Below are 24,231 nucleotides of genomic sequence, written 5' to 3' on the forward strand. Positions count from 1 at the left end.
GTCACTCTGAACTTTGGAACAAATGAATATAGAAGTAGTCTTTTAGGACCTAATCTGATCATACATAGAAGTACTTCTAGTTTTAATTGCCTGAGACTCATGGCACTTAAAAGTCTGTAGGAGGCTGGGTGCAGTGGCTCATACCTGTAATGCCAGCACTTTGGGAGGCTGAGCTGGGAGGATCGCTTGAGGCCTGGAGTTTGAGACTAGTGTGGTCAACATAGTGAGACCCTGGGCTATACAAAAAAATTAAAAAATTAGCCAGGTGTGGTGGCACACACCTTCAGTCTTAGCACTTTGGGAGGTTGATGTGGGAGGATCCCTTGAGCCCAGGTGTTCAAGGCTGAAGTGAACTATGATTGCACACTGCATTACAGCCTGGTCAACAGAGTGAGACCCTGTCTCAGGGGAAAAAAAAAAAAGTGTAGGAAAAGAGAGGCTCATGAAGCATTGACTCTACTTTTCCGAGGAGCAAATATTTTTTAGATAAGTGGTAAGAAAGAGACTGTATTATCAGTGAAGCATCCTATAGAACTTTTTCCAGATTAATAGGGAATTTTGATGTTACTTTTTTTTCCTTTTAATTATTATTATTATTTTTGAGAAGGAGTCTCAGTCTGTCACCTTGGCTGGAGTGCAGTGGTGCGATCTCGGCTCACTGCAACCTCCGCCTCCCGGGTTCAAGTGATTCTCCTTCCTCAGCCTCCCTTGTAGCTGGGATTACAGGTGTGCACCACCACACCCAGATAATTCTTTTGTATTTTTAGTGAGATTGGGTTTCACTATGTTGGCTAGGCTGGTCTTGAACTCCTGACCTCAAATGATCTGCCCACCTCGGCCTCCTAAAGTGCTGGGATTACAGATGTGAATCACTGCACCCAGCCTGATGTTACTTTCTTGATACAAATAACTTTCTTCCCATTGTACACTAGTGTGAGGGAGAAAAATTAAGGAAGGTGTCAGCAGCATAATTAATGCTTATTCATATGACACCCAAAAAGATAAAAATTGCCAAGCAAATAAATAAGTCAGTAAATTGGCATTATTGATACTCATCATTCTTGACTGAGAATATTACATTGTCATTCCATAGGGCAGAATCTTAGATTAGGATTCCAAAAATGTTTAGGTTAAGAAGGTAGGCAATCAAGAGTTTTTTCATCTCAGAATAGTTTGCCAATTTAATTTTGGTTAAGTTGTATTATTAGTTTGAAATTTGGGCTGGGCGTGGTGGCTCATGCCTGTGATCCCAGCACTTTGGGAGGCCGAGGTTCGAGGATCACTTGGGCCCAGGAATTTGAGACCTGGGCAACGTAGAAAGACTTGTGTCTACAAATAATAAAAAAAATTAGGCAGGTGTGGTGATGCATGTCTGTGGTCCCAGCTACTTGGGAGGACAAGGTGGGGGAATTGCTTGAGCTCAGGCAGTTGAGGCTATAGTGAGTCATGATTGTGCCATTGCACTCTAGCCTGGGCAACAAAGGAAGACCCAGTCTCAAACAAACAAACAAACAAAAAACAAAAAACCCACACACACAAAAGCAAGCAAGAAAGAAATTTGTTCAGATTGAGATCAAATATAAGGGCTAAATATATTTGCAGACTTTTGGAGTCTAACTTAGAGATAATTTTGTAGTCCATACTATAAAACATTGCACAGCTACTCTTAAGGGCAGACCTTAGCGTATAAATGTTTCAAAAATTTTATCTAAGAAATTGGATATCGTTCCCTGAATTGTGGTACTACTTATTAATGTTGAACTGTCTCTGGTATTAAAAAGCACCATCAGCTTGGACATATAGGGCCTGTTTAGTTTTCTCTTCTCTTTTTATGCACAACTTTCATGATACTGGCTTAAATTTGATATATAGAAAGAGGGAAGAATACAGTCTTTTCTTTGATGGTTGTATTTCTTATCTAACAGCTTTCCAACAAAGTGACACATTTAAAGCTGTGTTTCAGAGCCTTTTAGAGTCGAAAAAGCAGTAAGAGAGAGTGCATATTTCTCTCAGGGTGGTAAATTAGATTTAGACAACTTTAAATATAGCTCATATTTTGATAAATCTTGCCAAGGTTGTGGTTCTTGGAAAACAAATCAAGTTAGGCAATTCACCAGGGAGGAAACATTTAGTTTTGTGGGTATGCAGTTTTGGTATAGTCAGCCAAAAGATACATCTGCAGGATGCAGTTTTTTTTTTTAACTGCCTTGAATTTTGCAGATTCATGGTTTCAACATGCCTCAGAAGCACTTGCATTTCATTTTTCTGTAATTGATTTTTCAGCTGTGGATTGTTTCCAGTCCTTTCACCGAGCATATCACCTTACATGTAGGGTTCCATCTAGTGGTAAAAGTGGTAATTGTATACTATAAGTAGGTTATACAAATTATTTTTTTTTTTGGTATTATTAGATTGATAAATTTATGCCACTTTGGCATGATAGGCCACAATCCACCTGATTGATACTCATTTGGCACACTCTTCTCAATTCTATGCACTGAGTTATATCTTGAGTTAGGATGAAAATAATGTAGCTTTCAGGCTTTGAAGTGACTAAATTTAAACTGCTAAGAGTCCTGACATTGTCTGCACTAGACAGCATTTTCTGTCACTTACAGAAAGTTACGTTTGGCATGTCAAGAAAAAAAGAAACATAATCCCAAAGCAGCAACCATTTAAAATAAGACTGCCACAAGGATTCGTGCAGAATATTTAAAATTTTCCTGTTGAACAAAATGATTTAACTGATTTTTCCTTCAGGGATGATGCTCTCAAATAGCTTATATGCATCTTTTGGAAATCGAAAGATCCTGGAATAGTGTCTTCCATGTGGGACATCTTGAAAGACAGTATTTTGGTTTCAGTGTGTTACGTGAATGAATCTCCAGTCCTTACCAGTGTAATGGGTCTGCTTACAGAGTATAAGTTTGTTTCTTAGATGTGTAGAATTTATAAAGAAAGAAAATTATAGCCTGTACACTGAAGACAAGGACAGTGGTATTTGTTGTACCTGATGTAGTAACTGTGGTGGAAGTTGTAGAAGAGAAAGGCAGAGTTGTGGTTTTAACTCTGGGTAATGGGAATTATAATTTCCTTTAGGCTTCTCTGTTTCCCAAGATTTCCACAAAATCCATAAGAAGTCATTGTGGACTCAACATACAAAGCCTCAGCAAATCTGCTCAGATTCACTGAGTGTGAAACACTGGATCTATGTGTCACTGTGGAATTGATTGGCACCAGAGTGGCAGTTGGCACAAAACAGAAGTCTGTCCTGTTCACCACACCACAGTCTCTAACTGTTGAATTATGTGAACAGTAGCTCTCATCTTCTTTACATTCTATCCAAAAGCAGGTATTATTAACAGTGCTTTAAAACAGTAAACACAGCTGTTGCAGCCTTCATAGGTTTCTGGTGCTGGAGTGGTGACCGATGGGAAGGATGTCACTGGCATTGGGGTTATCTTGGAGGTGGCAACCCACAGCAGTGGGCAGGAGAGCCCGATGTGGTGTCCTCAGCATTGGTATACAGAGGAAAGCTGCTACACACAACATCCTGTCAATCCCTATGTCTCCTGCAGGCCACCTCCCCCAAAATTGTTCTTTTTTGAGGGGTTTGCCTCTATCATTCTTTGGGATAGTTGCCCAGAGCCCTTGTTATTTCTGTATGCCTGCATACCTAGCTACTAATTTTCCTGGTTCTGGCCATCTATGTAAAAACTTTTATGATGAGGAAATTAGTCTTTAGTATATACTTTGATTTTCTATAATATTTATATCAAATTGAAGTGAGATTTAAGCCAAAACTACTTGGTTTCTTTAAAAAAATTTGTCATGAAACATCAATTATAAATACAAGTTTTTAGAATAATATAATCAGTATTCTTCCCATTACCCAGCTTTAGCAAATCTTAACATTTTGCCATATTTGCTTCAAATGCTCCCCTTTTCCCATAGCTCAGTGATTTATCCATAAGAACATTATTAGCACTTCAGGAACTCTTTTTTTTTTTTTTTTTTTTTTTAAGATGGAGTCTTGCACTGTTACCCAGGCTAGAGTACAGCGGCGCAATCTCAGCTCACTGCAACCTCCACCTCCTGGGCTCAAGCAGTTCTCCTGCCTCAGCCTCCCATGTAGCTGGGATTACAGGTGCCCGCCACCATGCCTGGCTAATTTTTGTATTTTTTAGTAGAGACGGGGTTTCACCATGTTGGCCAGGCTGGTCTTGAACTCCTGACCTTGTGGTCCACCCACTTTGGCCTCCCAAAGTGCTGAGATTATAGGCGTGAGCCACTGTGCCTGGCCTCGGGAACTCTTTCATACCTTCATGCCTCTTAATCACTGTCCACAAAAGGTAACCATTATCCTGAATATTATGGTAAATACATTTCTGCTTCTCTTTACAGTTTACCATTTAAGCAAGTATCTCTAAATACTAGTTTCGTTTATTTTTAAAATTTGATATACATGTCATCATATAGTATGTAGTTGTCTGTGTGTATGTGTTTGTGTGTGTGTATGTGTGGCTTCTTTTGCTTTTCATTTGTGAGATTTAGCTATGACTGTACATATAGCTAGAGCCTGTCCATTTTCATTACTGTGTAATATTCCATTGCAAATAAACAAAGCCATTAAATTAAAATTCTGCTGGACATTTTGCTTTTTCAGTTTTGGCTGTTTAGAAAATAATGTTGTGGGTTGGGTGTGGTGGCTCCTGCCTGTAATCCCAGCACTTTGAGAGGCTGAGGTGGGTGGATTGCTTGAGCCCAGGAGTTCGAGACCAGCCTGCTCAACATGGTGAAACCCTGTCTCTACTAAAAATACAAAAATTAGCTGGGCATGATGGCACTCACCTGTAATCCCAACTATTCAGGAGTCCAAGGCATGAGAATTGCTTGAACCAAGGAGGCAGAAGTTGCAGTGAGCCAGGATAGTGCCACTGTACTCCAGCCTGGGCGACAGAGTAAGTCTCTGTCTCAAAAAAAAAAGAAAAAAAAAGAGAGCAGAAATTAATGAAATAGGCTGGGCGTGGTGGCTCATGCCTATAATTCCAGCACTTTGGGAGGCTGAGGTGGGTGGATCACCTGAGGTCAGGAGTTTGAGACCAGCCTGGCCAACATGGTGAAACCCTGCCTTTACTAAAAATACAAAAATTAGCTGGGTGTGGTGGTGTGTGCCTGTAATTCCAGCTACTGGGGAGGCTGAGGCACGAGAATTGCTTGAATCTGGGAGGTGGAGGTTGCAGTGAGCCAAGATTGTGCCATTGCACTCCGGCCTGGAAGACAGAGCAAGACTTCATCTCAAAGAAAAAAAAAAAAGAAACTAATGAAATAAACAACAAACAGGCTGGGTGCGGTGGCTCACGCCTGTAATCCCAGCACTTTGGGAGGCCAAGGCGAGCGGATCACGAGGTCAGGAGATTGAGACCATCCTGGCTAACACGGTGAAACCCTGCCTCCACTAAAAATACAAAAATTAGCCAGGTGTGGTGGTGGGTGCCTGTAGTCCCAGCTACTCGGGAGGCTGAGGCAGGAGAATGGCGTGAACCCAGGAGGCAGAGCTTGCAGTGAGCTGAGATCGTGTCACTGTACTCCAGCCTGAGTGACAGAGCGAGACTCCATCTCAAAAAAAAAAACAACAACAAACATATACAATAGAGAGGTTCAACAAAGCTAGAAGTTGGAACCTTGTAAAAGCTAATTACCGGCCGGGCGCGGTGGCTCACGCTTGTAATCCCAGCACTTTGGGAGGCCGAGGTGGGTGGATCACGAGGTCAGGAGATCGAGACCACAGTGAAACCCCGTCTCTACTAAAAATACAAAAAATTAGCCGGGCGTGGTGGCGGGCGCCTGTAGTCCCAGCTACTCAGAGAGGCTGAGGCAGGAGAATGGCGTGAACCCGGGAGGCGGAGCTTGCAGTGAGCCGAGATTGCGCCACTGCACTCCAGCCTGGGCGATAGAGCGAGACTCCGTCTCAAAAAAAAAAAAAGCTAATTACATTGAAAAACAAATTACCAATATCAGGAACAAAGAGGAGGACATTACTATGGAACGTAGAGACATTAAAAAAGATAAGAGGATATTATATACAAATTTATACCAATAAAGTTTGAAGATTTATGTGCAATAGACAAATTCCTTGAAATCTACAACTTAACAAAATTAACACAAGAAGTAAAGGAAAATGTGAGTAGTCCCATAACACAAAATAAGTGGAATGTGTAACGAAAAACTTTTTCACAAAGAAAATTCTAGGTTCAGATGGCTTCATCCACCAATTCTGTCACATATTTAAAGAAGAAATAACACTAATCTCACATAAATTTTTTCAGAAAATAGAAAAATAAGAAATATTGGCTGGGCGCAGTGGCTCATGCTTGTGGGAGGCCGAGACGGGCAGATTGCCTGAGCTCAGGAGTTCGAGACCAGCCTGGGCAACACAATGAAATCCCATCTCTTCTAAAATACAAAAAAATTAGATGGGTGGGGTGGCGTGTGCTTAGTCCCAGCTACTCAGGAGGCTGAGGCAGGAGAATTGCTTGAACCTGGGAGGTGGAGGTTGCAGTGAGCTGAGATCGTGCCACTGCACTCCAGTTCAGGCAACAGAGTGAGACTTTGTCTGGAAAAAAAAAAAAAAAAAAAAGAAATATTTCCCACCTAAGTGTATAAGGCTAGAACAACCTTGATATAAAACCTAATGAAGACATTACAAGAAAGAAAAATTTAAGACCAATCTCACTTATGAATGAATGGGAAATCTAGACTATTAGCAAACCAAATTCAGCAACATATAAAAATGATAATACATCATAGCAAAGTTGAGTTATTTGAGAAATGCAAGGCTGGTTTAACAATAGAAAATCAGTATTATTTACCATAAAGGAGAAAAATTATATGATCATCAATAGAGGCACAAAAAATTTTTGATAAGTGTTTGATAAAATTAAACACCAGTACACAATTTTAAATAAATAAGTAAATATATAAATAAATATATATATCTCCTCTGGAAGGCAGAGGCTGCAGTGAGCTGAGATTGTGCCACTGCACTCCAGCCTGGGTGACGAGTGAGACTCTAAAAAAAAAAAATAAATAAATAACCTAGCAAACTGAGAATAAAAATATACCACCTGAATTTGATTTTGCTAAGTGATGAGTAGGGAAAGATACTATTTTTAAATTTGCTTTTTTCTGATAACTTGTGAAGTTGAGATTCTTTTTGTGTTTATTAGTCATTAGGTCCCCTCCTCTCTGCATTACTGATCATGTCATTTGACTAATTTTCTGTTGAGTCCAGTGTCTTTTCCTTATTAATTTTTAGGCTTACTGATAAATTCTGAATACTGATCCTTGGTTATATGCATAGCAAACATCTTTTTTTCAGTCTGTGGCTTGTCTTGTATTTTATTATTACTTTTAAAGTTTTAGATTTATTTATCTATTTATTTATTTATTATGAATGGATAGTACGTTCAAATGAATATAAAATCCAGAAAATACAAAAGAGCATACAGTGAAAACTTTCTCTCCCACTCTTCTTCCCCTTTTATCCATTTCTCTTTAGAGGCATTGTGACTTCATTTTTAAGAAATTTAGTGTGTAATGTCATTTGTTATACAGAAAAATTTAATGTAGTTAAATTTATGATTCTTTGGGGATTGTGCTTTTTATGTCTTGTTTAAGAAACTCTTCCTCTGTTGCATTAATTTATTCTATATTGTTTTTTAATGTTTTTAAATTTGGCTTTTCATATTTAGATATTTACTTGGTTTGGAATTTATTTTTTGTCTGTGATGTGAGGTAGGGATCACCCCTCCCCCATATTGTAAAACTACCTGTTCTATGCTTTTACATTTGTAACTGTTTCGTCTAGTATAACTTAAGTGGTGATGGGAGTCTGCTTTTGAGCTTCATCTATGCATTGGCAAATACAGTTAATTAACTGGTCTAGTTTTTTATCTCTATTTTCCTACTTGCAGATGAGTGCTCAGAGTCCTAAGTACTGCCTTTCAGGCCCCATAATGTGCCCTTGTATCCTCTAACATGTCTGGAATTTGCGTAGGCTGTGCTGGGGCAGGGAAAGGAGAGTTTTTTTGTCACAGCAAACAAGGGGAAAGCTTTCTTCCTGTCTCTTCAATTTACCAATGCCTCATCAGAAGCTTTCAGCACTTATGTAAGAAATGTATTTATTTTCTTGAACTTTAGTATATTTAGTTTGTTTTACAATATTGTAGAGTAGAAAGTTGTTTTTGCTTAAACATAGTAGTTTTTTCTTTAGTCCTATAAATTTCTTAAGTTCTTAAATATGTTTCTTGATATTTTTAGCTTTATATTGTGGTATTGTGTATTCTTTGGAAAGGGATTAATGGGCTTTGTGATATGGGAATAACTTTAAGAAAAATAACCCGCTATAACTCTTTTCCATCTTTTACCTTCCATTTGATTTCTCTTTTAATATTTCCATCTCTTAGATGTTGTTTTACCAGATGGTCCACACAGAAAAAGTGAGGAAGTAGGGGAAAAGAAAAGAACTAGCTTAAAGAAATTAAAGTGTGACATAACAAGAAAGAATGAACATGGGAAGAAAGGGGAGAAAAAACAGGGGAAAAGAAACTGAGATTGTTTACATGTTACGTATGTGTTAGGAGTTCCAAGGTATCTTTTTTTTTTCTTGTATTCTTTATAAATAGTAGGAGCAGTCTTGAACCTGTTTATTCTTCTATCTGTTTGTGCTGTTTAGGAGGGAGTAGTTTTGGGGATGATGGCCAAGTAGGAAGGATTCTATTGAAAAACAATACATGTTGCTTCTAGTTTCTTTCTCACTTGTGTACAATATTTGATCCAGTTTAGTGCTGGAAGGGTCAACTGTGTTGAAAGTGTTAGAATCCTGAGTTTTGCTCTGGACATTAATAGAAGTCTGTAAGTTTTAAGTATGTGTGTGTTTCTGTTTCAGGAATGTAATGGTTGCTATTAATACACATTTTTATGTTAATGCTAATTTGATCTGAATCAGTTATTGAGAATTAAAAGGGATGTGAATTCCAGAAAATGATTAGTTTAGACTCAATAAATTATAAGACTCTTTTTGGTGCTACACATTTTATGATTTTTCTGGCCCTCCTGATAGGGTAGTAATTTCTCATTGGCAGTGATTATAAACAATAGTCTTATATTGACCCTTGTTTCTTGACTGAAATAAGCTGATGTTAAAAAAAGAGGCTCTTGTCAGTGATTTAAGATGAAGTTGCTTCTAATTCTAATTGGCTTTTATTTATCATCATTGGCATTTGAACAGGAAAAATAACCTAGTGTATAAAAAGGTTAAAGAGAGAAGCATTTTAAATTCTAGTTTTTTTAGTTACTTTTTGGCTTGAGGACATACATTCCTTGTTTTTAATTTTTATGCCATTTCTGATAATACATTATCATTTCAGAGAAAAGAAGGAATCTCCTAGCCACCAACTGAAGATGTGGGCTATTGATTAAATCATGTAATAATTTTTCAAGGAAATAGAGATGAATTTTGAAGTTTACCCATGCCTTGTTTTCACTATACTGTTATTAACAATTATCCATGTAGTATTGACAATGTCCTTTGTAGATTAGTTATATTTAATATTTAGAAATGCCATCATTTTTCCTGGAACAGTGCTTTGGTACCTAGGGTATAATGGACCACTTTTAAGTTGTGATTGCTTTTACTGTGGGTATGTTTGTATGAGTCAGGTGAATTTCAATTCTGCCCGACTGAGATATGATAACTTGTCCTCTCTAGCTTGTGTTATGACCATTTGTTGGTTATATAATAGGTGACTGTTTATATAATAAAGATTAGAACAAGCCATTAGAATTTATTGTTAATGGATACAAACTATGTGTCTGCTGTAAGAGTTTCAATTATACAGTTTTTAAATATAACAACATATTAGAAGTAAAAAGGGGTTGATGTGGTTTGGCTATGTCCCCACACAAATCTCATCTTGAATTCTGGCTCCCATAATCCCCACGGTTGTGCGAGGAGCCCAGTGGGAGGTAATTGAATCATGGGGGTGGGTTTTTCCTGTGCTGTTCTCTTGACAGTGAATAAGTCTCACAAGAGCTGATGTTTTTATAAAGGACAGTTCCCCTGCACACGCTCTCTTGCCTGCTGCCGCGTAAGACATACCTTTGTTTCCCCTTCGCCTTCCACCATGATTGTCAGGCCTCCCTAGCCAATGAACTGTGAGTCCATTAAACCTCTCTTTCCTTTATAAATTACTGAGTCTCTGGTATGTCTTTATTAACAGCGTGAGAACAGACTAATACAGTAAATTGGTACCAGTAGAGTTGGGTACTACTGTAAGGATACCTGAAAATGTGGAAGCAACTTTTGAACTGAGTAACAGGCAGAGGTTGGAACAGTTTAGAGGACTCAGAAGACAGGGAAATGTGGGAAAGTTTGGAACTTCCTAGAGATTATGTAGGGCTCAGAATACAGGAAGATGTGGGAAAGTTTTGAACTTCCTAGAGACTTGTTGAATAGCTTTGACCAAAATGCTGATAGTGATATGGACAGTGAAGTCCAGACTGACGTGGTCTCAGATGGAGATGAGGAACTTGTTGGGAACTTATATAAAGGTCACTCTTGCTATGCAAAGAGACTGGCGGCATTTTGCCCCTGCCCTAGAGATCTGTGGAACTTTGAACTTGAGAGAGATGATTTAGGTGGAAGAAATTTCTAAGTGGCAAAGTGTTCAAGAGGAAGCAGAACATAAAAGTTTGAAAAATTTGCAGCCTGACAATGCAGTAGAAAAGAAAGACTCATTTTCTGCAGAGAAATTCAAGCTGACAGCAGAAATTTGTGTAGATGAGGAGCCAAATGCTAATTTCCAAGACAATGGGGAAAATGTCTCCAGGGCATGTCAGAGACCTTTGTAGCAGCCCTTCCCCATCACAAGCCTGGAGGCCTACAAGGAAAAATGATATTGTGGGCTGGGCCCAGGGTCTTGCTGCTTTGCACAGTCCCTGGACTTGGTGCCCTGGGTCCCAGCTATGGCTAAAAGGGGCCAGTGTACAGCTCAGCCCATTGCTTCACAGGGGGCAAGCCCCAAGCCTTGGCGGCTTACTTGTGGTTTTGGGCCTGCGGGTGCACAGAAGTCAAGAATTGAGGTTTGGGAACCTCAGCCTAGATTTCAGAGGATGTATGGAAATGCCTCAATGTCAAGGCAGAGGTGTGCTGCAGGGATGGAGCCCTCATGGAGAACCTCTGCTAGGGCAGTTCAGAAGAAGGAAAATGTGGGTTGGGAGCCCCCATACAGAGTCCCCACTGGGGCACTGCCTAGTGGAGTTGTGAGAAGAGGGCCACCATCCTCCAGATCCCAGAACTGTAGATCCACTGACAGCTTGCACTGTGCACCTGGAAAAGCTGCAAACACTCAATGCCAGCCTGTGAAAGCAACCAGGAGTGGGGATGTACCCAGCAAAGCCACAGGAGCAGAGCTGCCCAAGACCATGAGAACCCACCTCTTGCATCAGCATGACCTGGATGTGAGATGTGGAGTCAAAGGAGATTATTTCACAGCTGTAAGATTTAATTACTGCCTTGTTGGATTTCAGACTTGCATGGGGCCTGTAGCCCTTTGTTTTGGCCAATTTCTCCCGTTTGGAATGGGTGTATTTACCCAATGCCTGTACTCTCATTGTACCTAGGAAGTAACTAACTTGCTTTTGATTTTACAGGCTGATAGGCAGAAGGGACTTGCCTTGTCCCAGATGAGACTTTGGACTGTGGACTTTCGAGTTAATGCTGAAATAAGTTAAGACTTCGGAGGACTGTTGGGGAGGCATAATTGGTTTTGAAATGTGAGGACATGAGATTTGGGAGGGGCTGGGGCGGAATGATATGGTTTGGCTGTGTCCCCACCCAAATCTCATTTTGAATTGTAGCTCCCATAATCCTCCCATGTCATGAGAGGAACTCGGTAGAAGGTAATTGAATCATGAGGTGGTTTTTTCCCCGCATGAATAAGTCTCATGAGATCTGATGGTTTTATAAAGGGCAGTTACCCTGCACACACTCTCTTGCCTGCTGCCATGTAAGATGTGCCTTTGTTCCTCTTTCGCCTTCTGCCATGATTATGAGGCCTCCCCAGTCATGTGGAACTGTGAGTCCATTAAAGCTCTTTTTCTTTATAAATTACCCAGTCTTGGATATTTCTTCATAGCAGTATGAAAATGGACTAATACAGGGGTATAGTAGGCATTGGGAAACAAAGAACAGGGAAGAAAAGATTTCTGAGGTTCAAAGGAGATTTGCCAGGAGTATAGCCCAATGTAATGTAAGAGTAGAGAACCAGCTAAGAACAGGAGCCCTAGAGAGAAGAACCTGTCTGAGCAGAGGTTGGACTTAGATGATGATGGATGGGTCAGAGGCATCCAGAATTGAAGGATTTTAAAGTAAAACCTATTTGTGGATATGGGAAAAGCTGAATTAATTACTGTTTTATGTACCTATAAATGCCTTCCCTTCTGTGAGGCTTTGTGGTTATAAGGAACAGTGTTCAAGGGCATCTGGCTCAGTTAAAGGAAGCTGACTATAAGGAAACCTCTGCCGTTGCGTGGAGTCAGGACCAAATAATCCGATGAGTAGTGCATAAGAAACATACAAAAATGATGTCCCGAAAGATTTTCTTCTGTGTTTTTCAGTGATGCCATCTGCAGTTTTGTGATCTGCAATGATTCTTCCCTTCGAGGTCAGCCCATTATCTTTAATCCTGACTTTTTTGTGGAGAAGCTCCGACATGAGAAACCTGAGGTTTTCACTGAGTTGGTGGTCAGCAATATCACAAGGCTCATCGATTTACCTGGAACTGAGTTGGCTCAGCTGATGGGGGAAGTGGACCTTAAGTTGCCTGGCGGGGCCGGCCCAGCATCAGGATTCTTCCGGTCTCTCATGTCTCTCAAGCGAAAGGGTAGGAGATGTGTCTGTGAAGGGTGGGCAGGCCTCAGCTGCTCCCTGGGCTTCTCTCTCAACATCTACACATTCACTGAAGAGTTGCTATTAACTTAAAGCATTTTTTTTGGCCATTTTTTTCAGTTTTTATAAGTAGTAACACCTTAAGTAATAGTAATACAAATTATAAAAACTGTCTAGATAAATAAATAATTAAACTAAAGCAAATATTTTCAGTCCCTGAGAGATGACATGATTAACTTAGGTAGTTATTGGGGCGTCCTGATTTTCATGCCCTATTAATATGTGAAAATAATCTTTAAAGACCAAAGTTACATAGCTAGAGACTATAGAACAGAATGCTTGAATTTTCTTTTTTTTAAGGGATGGGGTCTCACTCTGTTGCTGATGCTGCAGTGCAGTGGTGTCATCATAGCTCACTGCAGCCTTGAATAACTGGGCTCAAACTATCCTTCTGTCTCAGCCTCCCACTAGCTGGGACTACAGGTGCATGACACCATGCCTGACTGTTTTCTATTTTTGTAGAGATGGGGTCTCACTATGTTGCCCAGGCTGGTCTCAAACTCCTGGCCTCAAGCAGTCCTCCCACCTCAGCCTCCCAAAGTGCTGGGATTACAGGTGTGAGCCACCATGCCTGGCCTTCTGTTTGTTTGTTAAATTAAATACTAACATGCTAGATAGCTCCTTCTTACTTACTAGATATACGCTTCTTACTTAAATAAGAAGATGGTCTTTCCCTTCAGGGAACCTACAGTCTAATATTGAACTTAGAGAGAGCTGATTGAGAGTTGTCCTGCTTGCATTTTCTGGTGCACTTCCAGTTCTAAGGTTTTTGTTTACTGACCATGTGAAAATGCTTGCTGAATTGTAAAATAGGATGCTTGAGTGGTTTTAGGTATGATGATTTTGTACTATTTGTGTGAAATATAGCTCTGTCATATCATATGGTTTTTCAGAAAAAGGAATGATATTTGGGTCCCCACTGACGGAGGAAGGCATTGCCCAGATATACCAACTGATTGAATATCTACACAAAAGTAAGACTACTTGAAATTTTATCATTCTTTGTTTAATGAAGAATTCTGTTTTCTATTGAGAGCTAACTGCCTTGAGTTAGTAGGTGCCAATTAACCATCAACAAAGGAAGTAACCAGTGTTAATTTTGGGTGGCATGTTTTTAAATATATTTCCTTTTAAACTTCGTCTCATATATTCATTTGTTTTATACTCTAAAAGTGTATATAAATTAGACTGTGTCTATGAAGTCACATTTACCTCTTGCCTCAGAGAGACACTTCTGGAAAAATATGTTGTCCCTAAAGAATTGTTGCATTTATTTAAGAGAGCATGGTACCTTTTTTCTCCAGAATTCTATGATTAAAACACACTCTTTACTTTTTTTTTTTTGTTTTTTGAGACAAGGTCTCGTTCTATCACCCAGGCTGGGGTGCAGTGGTGTGATCTTGGCTCACTGCCGCCTTGACCTCCCGGGCTCAGGTGATTCTCCCACCTCGGCCTCCCTAGTAACTGGGATCACAAGCTTGCACCACCACACCCGGCTACTTTTTGTAGTTTTTTGTAGAGATGGGGTTTTGCCATATTGCCTAGGCTTGTCTTGAACTACTGTGCTTAAGTGATTCACCCGCCTAGGCCTCCCAAAGTGCTGAGATTATAGGCATGAGCCATTGCGCCTGGCCTAGGGACGAATAGTTTAGTTGGGATGACCCTAAAGCTTCTGGGAATCTCTTAGGAATTTGACACATTAGAGTTCTAATTCCTGGAGCAATGCAGAGACTCTGGATTCATTCTGGGCTCGGAAAACAGTTTACAAGAGCCACAAACATCCACAGATGTATGTAGCCCCTCCAAACGAAGTCTGGGATAAACAAGAAGAGGTCTTTAGGGAGATTTGGCTTTTTTTAAGTTTATTTTTCAAGCTATTCCTGACCGTTGATTGGGTTAAATTCGGATTGTCTATCCATACCTCAGGAGGTTGAATGACTCCCAGGAGGACTACCTTTTAGTTTGGAAGATCTCCAAATGCTCAGGGACGTTTAGATATGTCTCCTCAGGAGGTCAGTAGGTTCTAAACTACCCTGGTGAAAAAAGGCAAAAACTTACTTGAAAGACTTTGTGAAGGGTCTTTTAAGTGTAAAATAGTCTTTAGACCATGTATTTTAATCATAATCTTTTTGCTTCCTTTTTGCCTGTCCTCTGCTTTCTTTTATGCTAAACAGACTTGCGAGTAGAGGGTTTGTTTAGAGTACCGGGTAATAGTGTCCGACAGCAGATTTTAAGGGATGCTCTCAATAATGGAACTGACATTGACTTGGAATCAGGGGAATTTCACTCAAATGATGTTGCCACTTTGCTGAAGATGTTTCTAGGAGAGTTGCCGGAGCCTCTGCTGACACATAAACATTTCAATGCACACCTCAAAATCGCTGGTGAGTATAGGAAGTAAGAAGGAGATGTAAATACATTTCTTTCAATTTAGTAAAATTCCTAGGAATTTTCTGTTGCTTGTGACCCACAGAAATACTTCTATTAATATTGGTTAAGATTTTGTGATATTGCTGGACTTCTCTGGGTACTCATAGGTATTGGCTAGTTAAGTTTAATTTTAATTGAATGGCTTTCTTGATAAATAAGCTTTGTATTGAGATAAGGAGCTGGTAGTAAGATGTCGTCTGAGTTTTATTTATTTTTGACTCTCTGATAGATCCTCGAATAGTGTGTTGAACATTTTAGTTGGAGACATGCTCTCACTCTGTCACTTAGGCTGGAGTGCAGTGGTGCAACCTTGGCTCACTGCAGCCTTGCTCTCCCGGGCTCAGGTGAGCCTCCCACCTCAGCCTCCCAAGTAGCTGGAACTATAGGCGTGCGGCACCACGCCTGGCAAGTTTTTTTTGTATTTTTTGTAGACATGGGGTTTCGCCGTGTTGCCCAGGCTCAAACTCTTGGGCTCAAGCGATCTGCCCACCTTGGCCTCCTGAAGTGCTGGGATTATAGGCGTGAGCCACTGTGCCCAACCCCATTTTAGTTGCTTAATAAATGTATGCTTTTCATTGGATTGATTCATATATTTCAGATGTTTACAGGTTCGGTATTTTTGCCTTGGTTTGGGGTTTTTGCTCAGTATTTCTGTGCCTCAGTTGAGGACATCTCTACTCTTGGAAATTTGTTTTTTTGTTTGTTTGTTTGTTTTTTGAGACTGAGTCTCGCTCTGTCACCAGGCTGGAGCGCAATGGTACGATCTCGGCTCACTGCAACCTCCGCCTCCCGGGTTCAAGTGATTCTCCTGCCTCAGCCTCCCGAGTAGCTGGCACTACAGGCGCGCGCCACCACGCCCAGCTAATTTTTGTATTTTTAGTAGAGACGAGATTTCACCATGTTGATCAGGCTGGTCTCGAACTTCTGATCTCGTGATCCACCCACCTCGGCCTCCCAAAGTGCTGGGATTACAGATGTAAGCCACCGCACCCAGCCAAGGAAATTTATTTTTTTTAAAAATTATTATTTGTTTTCTGAATAGAAACACATAGTTCAAAATTCAGATGATTCAAATAATATACAGTAAAAACCTTCTCTCCTACACTTGTTCCCCAACACCCAGTTCTTCTCAGAAACAACCAGTGTTACTGATTTAAAAAATTTTTTTTTTTTTTTTTAAAGAAAGCCTGTTCCCCAGGCTGGTCTCAAACTCCTGGCTTCAAGTGATCCTCCCTCCTCAGTCTCCCAAAGTGCTAGGATTGCAGGCATGAGCCGCAGCCCCCAGACCAGTGTTACTGATTTCTAAAGTATCCTTCCAGAGATATTTTGTGTGCTTCCAAACAAATACATATATTCCTTTTCTCCTATTTTTATGTCATAGGTTACACAGATGGTGCTGTGGTTAGCTTTTTTCACTTACTGTATCTTGGAGAATGTTCCATTTTCAGCTCATAAATAGTTTCTTCATACTCCTTTATACCCGTGTGGTAGAGAATTCATTCTTAAATTGCACGTCTGTTATGCTGCTATGGGCTCTAAGTGTTCACAGCATCAATATCCATTACTGCAGTTGCTTAGTTTCCTGCCTCTGAGTATTTTTCCTGTTTCTTCTAATTATATGGAAAAGAAATATAAGGTTTTTTTCCTTTTGAATAATTTTTACTACTTAAAGAAACAAGTGTTGAATTTAAAAAATCTAATATGATTAGTTTTTTTTTAGCACTTTTCGTAGCAATCCAAATGATGCAATGAGTAAATGTCACTAGAATGTTACACAATTTTACAATTATTTTGGGGAGAAATAAAGATGTTAGACCTTTGAAAAAGATTTGGAAAATATTCTTTTTACAGGTGTTAACATGAAGGATTCTTGTTTTGTTTGCTTTCCAGTTCAGTTCATTCATTTAGTGCAATATTTGAAATCCTCCCTTCCACTACCCTGTGACTGACTGTTCTTTGAGAACATACTGAGGCGTGGCACAGTTGTAGCCTTTCATATGCCTTGCTGATAACTGGAAATAATTTTTGTTTGCAGTTTCGTATTAACAGGGAACATCTTCTAGAAATGTTACCTGCCTTTCCTAAACCTGGAATTATTGAGGTTAAACAGCTTAAATAACACACTGTAATCATTTTTACATCTATATGAGTTGTACTCAAATGGTTATTAGTGTCTTTTGAAATTCTCATTATCTAGGGGACTGTTTTCATTGATAATCTTTTTAGTCTGTTAGGGAAGAACCAATAATTCTGACCCTTTTGGGAGCTGCCTGTTATAAGGAGCAGCTTGTGAATAAGAACATATTCATTCTCATTTTTCATTCTCATTTTTCTTTTAGCTGTAAAATATCTGAGTGGGGAAAAGTGGAGTGAGTGGCATTATCAAAGGCATGTGTAGATATTTTTTTTTTTTTTTTAATAGAGATGGGGTTTTGCCATGTGGCCCAGGCTGGTCTCGAACTCCTGGGCTCAAGGGATCTGCCCACCTTGGCCTCTCAAAGTGCTGGGGTTACAGGCATGTGCCACTGCACCTGACTTGGATGTGTGTTTATTTCTCTTGGGTGTATACCTAGGCATGGAATTTCTTGGTCAAATGGTAACTGTCACTTTTTGAGGAACTGCCAAAATGTTTTCTAAGTGGTTATATCATTTTATATTCCCACCAGCAATGTAGGAGGGTTTAATTTTCTCTGCATCTTTGCCAACATTTTTTATTGTCAGTCTGTTTGTGGTTATAGCCATTGTAGTGGGTATGAAGTGGTATGTCATTGTGGTTTTGATTTATAGTTTTTTTTTTGTTTTGTTTTGTTTTTTTTTGAGACAGAGTCTTGCTCTGTTGCCCAGGCTGGAGTGCAGGGGCATGATCTCGGCTCACTGCAAGCTCCGCCTCCTGGGTTCACGCCATTCTCTTGCCTCTGCCTCCTGAGTATCCGGGACTACAGGCACCCACCACCATGCCGGGCAAATTTTTTTGTATTTTTAGTAGAGACGGGGTTTCACTGTGTTAGCTGGGATGGTCTTGATCTCCTGACCTTGTGATCCGCCCGCCTCAGCCTCTCAAAGTGCTGGGATTACAGGCGTGAGCCACTGTGCCTGGCCTGATTTATAGTTTCTTGATGTCTAATGATACTGAGCATACAAAGCCTCTTGGCCACTTGTATACCTTCTGAAGGAATGTCTATTCAAATCCTGTACACGTTAAAAAAAATTTTGGTCGGGTGTGGTGGCTCACGCCTGTAATCCCAGCACTTTGGGAGGCTGAGGCAGGCAGATCACAAGGTCAGGAGATCGAGACCATCCTGGCTAACACGGTGAAACCCCGCCTCTACTAAAAATACAAAAAATTAGCCAGGCGTGGTGGCAGGCACCTGTAGTCCCAGCTACTCGGGAGGCTGAGGCAGGAGAATCGCTTGAACCCGGGAGGCGGAGGTTGCAATGAGCTGAGATTGTGTCACTGCACTCCAGCCTGGGTGACAGAGCGAGACTCTGTCTCAAAAAAAAAAAAACAAAACAAAAAAAACCAAAACATGTTTTTTGATCTTTTTATTGTTGAATTGCATTGACATTATTTTGTTATTATGTTTTGCTGTAATCTTTGAATTGTGTTTCTGCCTGAATCTTTTTTCCCCCTTTCTTTGGTGGGAATTAAGGGGAGGATAATGGTGATAGCACTGATTTTTCTTGCTGATATTTTCTCCCCACTTTGCAAATTCTTTTTTGTCCTCAAGATTTGATGCAGTTTGATGATAAAGGAAACAAGACCAATATACCAGACAAGGACCGGCAAATTGAGGCTCTCCAGTTGCTCTTCCTCATTCTCCCTCCTCCTAATCGTAATTTGCTGAAGTTATTGCTTGATCTCCTATACCAGACAGCAAAGAAACAAGACAAGAACAAGATGTCAGCCTATAACCTTGCCCTTATGTTTGCACCCCATGTCCTGTGGCCAAAAAATGTGAGTGTTGACGGGAAGAGTAAAGATTGCTTGGTTTTCTTGGGCTGGGCCTCATTCTATGGCTGTACATTGGTGAGATTATCAGGGGTCCAAGGTCTAGCCTTCAGCTTTATGAGGTTGGAAACTTACTTTATTAGTTCATTGAAGAGTCATCAGACCTGAGAGGGCCAATTCCTGCTAACCTCACTTATAAATCAATCTCTGGTAAACCTACATGGCATTGTATTAGTGGAAACTCTTAGTGGGAAATTATAACTACTGAATAAACTAGAATACTCATTTTGGCTGGCCAGTGTGGAATCCTTAACAGGAAAGGCTTCTTGGGAAATCAAAGTAGTTTCTGAAGATCGAATGTTATAAAATTAGAATAGAGCTGTGTGATCTTATGGGATAATGTCACCAAGCTTACGGATTTATAGATGAGATGACACTTGGAGCAATCCTGCCTTGTCCTGACTTTACTATTTCCTGTAGATATATAGTCTCCTTGGATAAAGCTGAACTTGCTTCTTATTATGGAGACCATGGTCTTCTCAGTGACTTACATGAGAAATAAACTCACTCTCTTTTTTTTTAAATGCCTGAGGGATAAAAACACAGAGAAATAAATTCTCTGAAGTCTTTTTTTCTATTTTTTTGAGACAGGGTCTCGTTCTATTGCCCACGCTGGAGGAGGGTAACACAATCACTGCTCATTGTAGCCTCATCTAAAGTCTTTTAAACAACTTGTTGACCTGAAGGTACATAGCTCATATTCCTGCCCACTTATAATATGGTTTTACTATGTGATGGAGTTGTGAGCCAGGATAGGTGGGTTGGAAGCCACACACCAGCGATGTTACCTATGTCTTTTACCTTTTTTTTTTTTTTTGAGACGGAGTCTTGCTCTGTTGCCCAGGCTGGAGTGCAGTGGTGCAATCTCAGCTCACTGCAATCTCTGCCTCCCAGGTTCAAGCAATTCTCCTGCCTCAGCCTCCTGAGCAGCTGGGACTACAGGTGTGCGCCACTATTCCTGGCTAATATTTGTATTTTTGTATTTTTAGTAGAGATGGGGTTTTGCCATGTTGGCCAGGCGGGTCTCGAATTGCTGACCTCAGGTGATCCACCTGCTGCTGCCTCTTGAAGTGCTGGGATTACAGGTGTGAGCCACCGCGCCTGGCCTTTTACCTTTTTTTTTTTTAAACAGCTGTCTACTGGCCATTTTTTGTTTGTTTAGTCTTTTACCTTTTCTATGCATAGGCTTTTCCTCTGTAAACTGGGCATAATACAGTAAGTCCTCAACCTATTAACATCATTGATAGGTTCTTGGAAACTGAAACTTTAATCAAAATAACCTATAACGAAACAAATTATTTTTCTCATCAATATTATAATGAAAAGATGTTGAAGAAAATGATGTTATTTGAGGACCTGCTGTATGTCGGTTCACTTAACGTCATAGTTTCCAAGAACCTATTGATGCCTTAAGTGAGGACTTACTGTAATAGCTTTACTACTTACCCCACAAGGCTGTTGGGAAGATAATAGAAATAGGTTATAGTAATTTATAAAAATTTTTTGAGATTATATGAGAAAAGTAAGGTAAAGGAGAGAGATTGTGTGAAACATTTTACTTAACAAATAACTAGTGAAAAAATAATAAAGTTCTGGGCCAGGAAGAGCCTCTGGGGGTGAGTAGGGGGAGCAGAAGACACATCAACATTTGTCCATATTAAGGAGATCAAGCCTTATAATGAAGGAATTTTAGAACCAGCTAACCAAGACTATAGAAAAGCAGTGAGCAAACTTTGGTTATAAAAAGAAGTGGTGGCTTATGCCTATAATCACAGCACTTTGGGAGGCTGAGGTAGGAGGATTGCTTGAGGACAGGAGGTTGAGGCCAGCCTGGGCAACACAGTGAGACCTTGAGACCTTGTCTCTACAAAAGGAAAAGAAAAATAAGCTGGACGTGGTGGCACATGCCTATACTCCTAGCTACTTGGGAGGCTGAGGTGGGAGGATCGCTTGAGCCAAGGAGTTTGCAGCTGCAGTGAGTTATGATTGCACCACTTTACTCCAACCTGGGTAACAAAGCGAGACCCTATCTCTAAAAAAAAAAAAAAAAAAAGTATTTAAAAGCAAACAGATAAAGTAACAAAGATACATGTTGAAAATGAGGGCCTTGGGATAGTAGAGTTACTGAAGTACTTAAAAAAGACAGGAGAAACAAGGGAAGGGAATCAATGACAATTTTACCGTGTCTTTTGTTTGTTTGTTTGTTTTTTTGAGACAGAGTCTTGCTTTGTCGCCCAGGCTGGAGTGCAGTGGTGCGGTCTCCACTCACTGCAAGCTCTGCCTCCCGGGTTCACGCCATTCTCCTGCCTCAGCCTCCCGAGTATCTGGGACTACAGGCGCCCGCCACCACGCCCAGCTAATTTTTTGTATTTTTGGTAGAGACAGTGTTTCACTGTGTTAGCCAGGATGATCTCAATCTCCTGACCTTGTGATCTGTCCGCCTCGGCCTCCCAAAGTGCTGGGATTACAGGCATGAGCCACCGCGCCCGGTAATTTTACTGTGTTTTTAAGAAACAGATGTCACCTTTGGTATCAGTAGTAACCATTCTTTTTTGTCTTTGGAGAAACTCTAGTTTTCTAAAGAGGCAGTGTTGTCCTTGATGATTGGAACAGATTCTGTTTTTTCTGCCCATTTTGAATCCTAGACTAGATTTTCCTTGCCAATTTTGTTTACATGTCTAATTTTCAAGCAGAATTAGGAAATGAAAATTGGTTTTCAAGGATATCCTCGTCCCTTCAGGGACACATTGTTTTTCTAGATTATGTCATATCCTGATGAACCAAAAAGTCTTCCCAGAATTAAACATTGTATTGGAGGCACCTAGGCTAGGGATAGAAGCTTCATACATTTGAAAGAACAAGCTTATTGGTTAGTACTACTTTCCAGCTCTTAATGCCCATTGTTTGGTTTCTTTTCCTCTGAATAGGTCACTGCAAATGACCTTCAGGAGAATATCACAAAGTTAAACAGTGGGATGGCTTTTATGATTAAACACTCCCAGAAACTTTTTAAGGTAGGTAAGGGGTAGCATTTGGTTGGTAACAGGACAAAGAAAATGGAGCAAGGTGGGATCCTAAGTGGGGCTATAAAGATGACTAAATGAGAAAAAGGTCCTGAATGGGATTGCAAACCAGAATGGACAGTGACAAAATCCAGGGGGTAACAACCACTACGGTGGAAAGGAATAGGAATAGGAGGCTGAGTAGAGCTGGGTCCTCTGGGTAACTGGCTCCACCCTCTGAGCCATTCTTCCTTTTTCACAAAGGCAGCACACATGGCAGCTGGGTAGTTTTATCCTGCCTGCTTACTGCCAGTAGAGTTTTGGGGGTCTGCCAGTAGAATTTTGGGGGTCATTTTGTACTCGTTGGCCCTTTCAATCCAAACAGGCTGTGTTTCTGCTGACATAATTTTCTAAGAACTTTGTAGGTCTTCTGTGGATTTCATTGGGATTCATTCCATTAGACAAAGGCCACATATACAAATCTTTTGAAGATAAATCTTTCCCTACCTTGGTCACCTGCTGAGAAACCTAAGGGACAGTACCTTTAAGCTTCCTAAAGGCTTTCTGGTTTAATTGAGAGGATCTGTGAGGTACACGCTTACTCTCTTGAAAAGGCCCTTTGTATGATTGAATACTCTGACCTTTTGATGTTTCTAAGGTTTTAGCAAAAGGTAGCACAGTCACATCCTTGACCTTTCCTTTAGTGTATACTTCCTTGATAGTGAGTCTCTTAATTTTAGCATCCTTTTTTCGAGACAAGGTCTCACTGTGTCGCCCAGGCTGGAGTGCATTGGTACAGTCTTGGCTCACTGCAGCCTCAACCTTCTGGGCTCAAGTGATGCTCCCACCTCAGCCTCCCCAGTAGCTGGGACCACAGGCATACACGGCCACACTTGGCTGATTTTTGTATTTTTTGTAGAGACAGGGTTTCAACATGTTGCCCAGGCTGGTCTTGAACTCCTGGGTTCAATCCTCCTGCCACAGCCTCCCAAAGTGCTGGGATTACAGGCGTGTGCCAATTTTAGCATCTTTTGCCATCTGGAGAGGCTGAAAGTTTCCAAGATATCCAGTTCTGGTTTCTTCTTTTCTTGCAGTAAAATACTTACAAAATTTGCCATCTTAACCATTTTTAAGTGTACAGTTCTGTGGCATTAAGTACGTTCACGTTGTTGTGTAGCCATCATCGCCATCTATTTCCAGAACTCTTCATCTTGCAAAATTGAAACTCTGTACCCATTAAACAGTAACTCCGCATAACCCTCCTCCCATCCTTGGCAACCACCATTCTACTTTCCATCTCTATGAATTTGACTACTCTGAGTACCTCGTGTAAGTGGACTCATACGGTATTTGTCTTTCTGTGACTGCCTTATTTATACTTAGCATAGTGTGCTCAAGGTTCATCCACACAGTAGCATGTGACAGGATTTCCTTCCTTTTTAAGGGTGCGTAGTATTCCACTATGTGTATATACCACATTTTGCTTATCTGTTCATCAGTTGATGGACATCCCTTTATATTCCAGATACCATCCTTTATCAGCTATATGGACAAATATTTTCTCCTATTCTGTGGGTTGCATTTTTACTTTGTTGATAGTGTGTTTTGATGTGCAAATTTTAAAAAATTTTATGAAATCTAATTTGTCTATTTTTTCTCTTGTTGCCTGTGCCTTTGGTGTCATATCCAAGAAATCACTGCCAAATCCATTGTCATGAAGCCTTTGCCTTATGTTTTCTTCTAAAAGTTTTTATAGTTTTAGGTCTTATATTTATGTC

The 24,231-nt window shown here is 40.3% G+C and overlaps 1 protein-coding gene across 1 annotated transcript in view; it reads left to right on the plus strand.

Moving 5' to 3' along the window:
* Nucleotides 1-24,231, plus strand: part of ARHGAP19 (Rho GTPase activating protein 19) — a 69,401-nt gene that overhangs the window by 11,887 nt on the left and 33,283 nt on the right. The window contains exons 2-6 of the mRNA XM_003255276.2: nucleotides 12,682-12,947; nucleotides 13,906-13,986; nucleotides 15,187-15,396; nucleotides 19,171-19,397; nucleotides 22,379-22,465. Of these exons, the coding sequence (XP_003255324.2) occupies nucleotides 12,682-12,947; nucleotides 13,906-13,986; nucleotides 15,187-15,396; nucleotides 19,171-19,397; nucleotides 22,379-22,465 (871 nt within the window). The remainder of the gene's footprint in view (nucleotides 1-12,681; nucleotides 12,948-13,905; nucleotides 13,987-15,186; nucleotides 15,397-19,170; nucleotides 19,398-22,378; nucleotides 22,466-24,231) is intronic.

The sequence above is a fragment of the Nomascus leucogenys genome, chromosome 3 (genome assembly GCF_006542625.1).
Source record: "Nomascus leucogenys isolate Asia chromosome 3, Asia_NLE_v1, whole genome shotgun sequence".
Taxonomy (NCBI): domain Eukaryota; kingdom Metazoa; phylum Chordata; class Mammalia; order Primates; family Hylobatidae; genus Nomascus; species Nomascus leucogenys.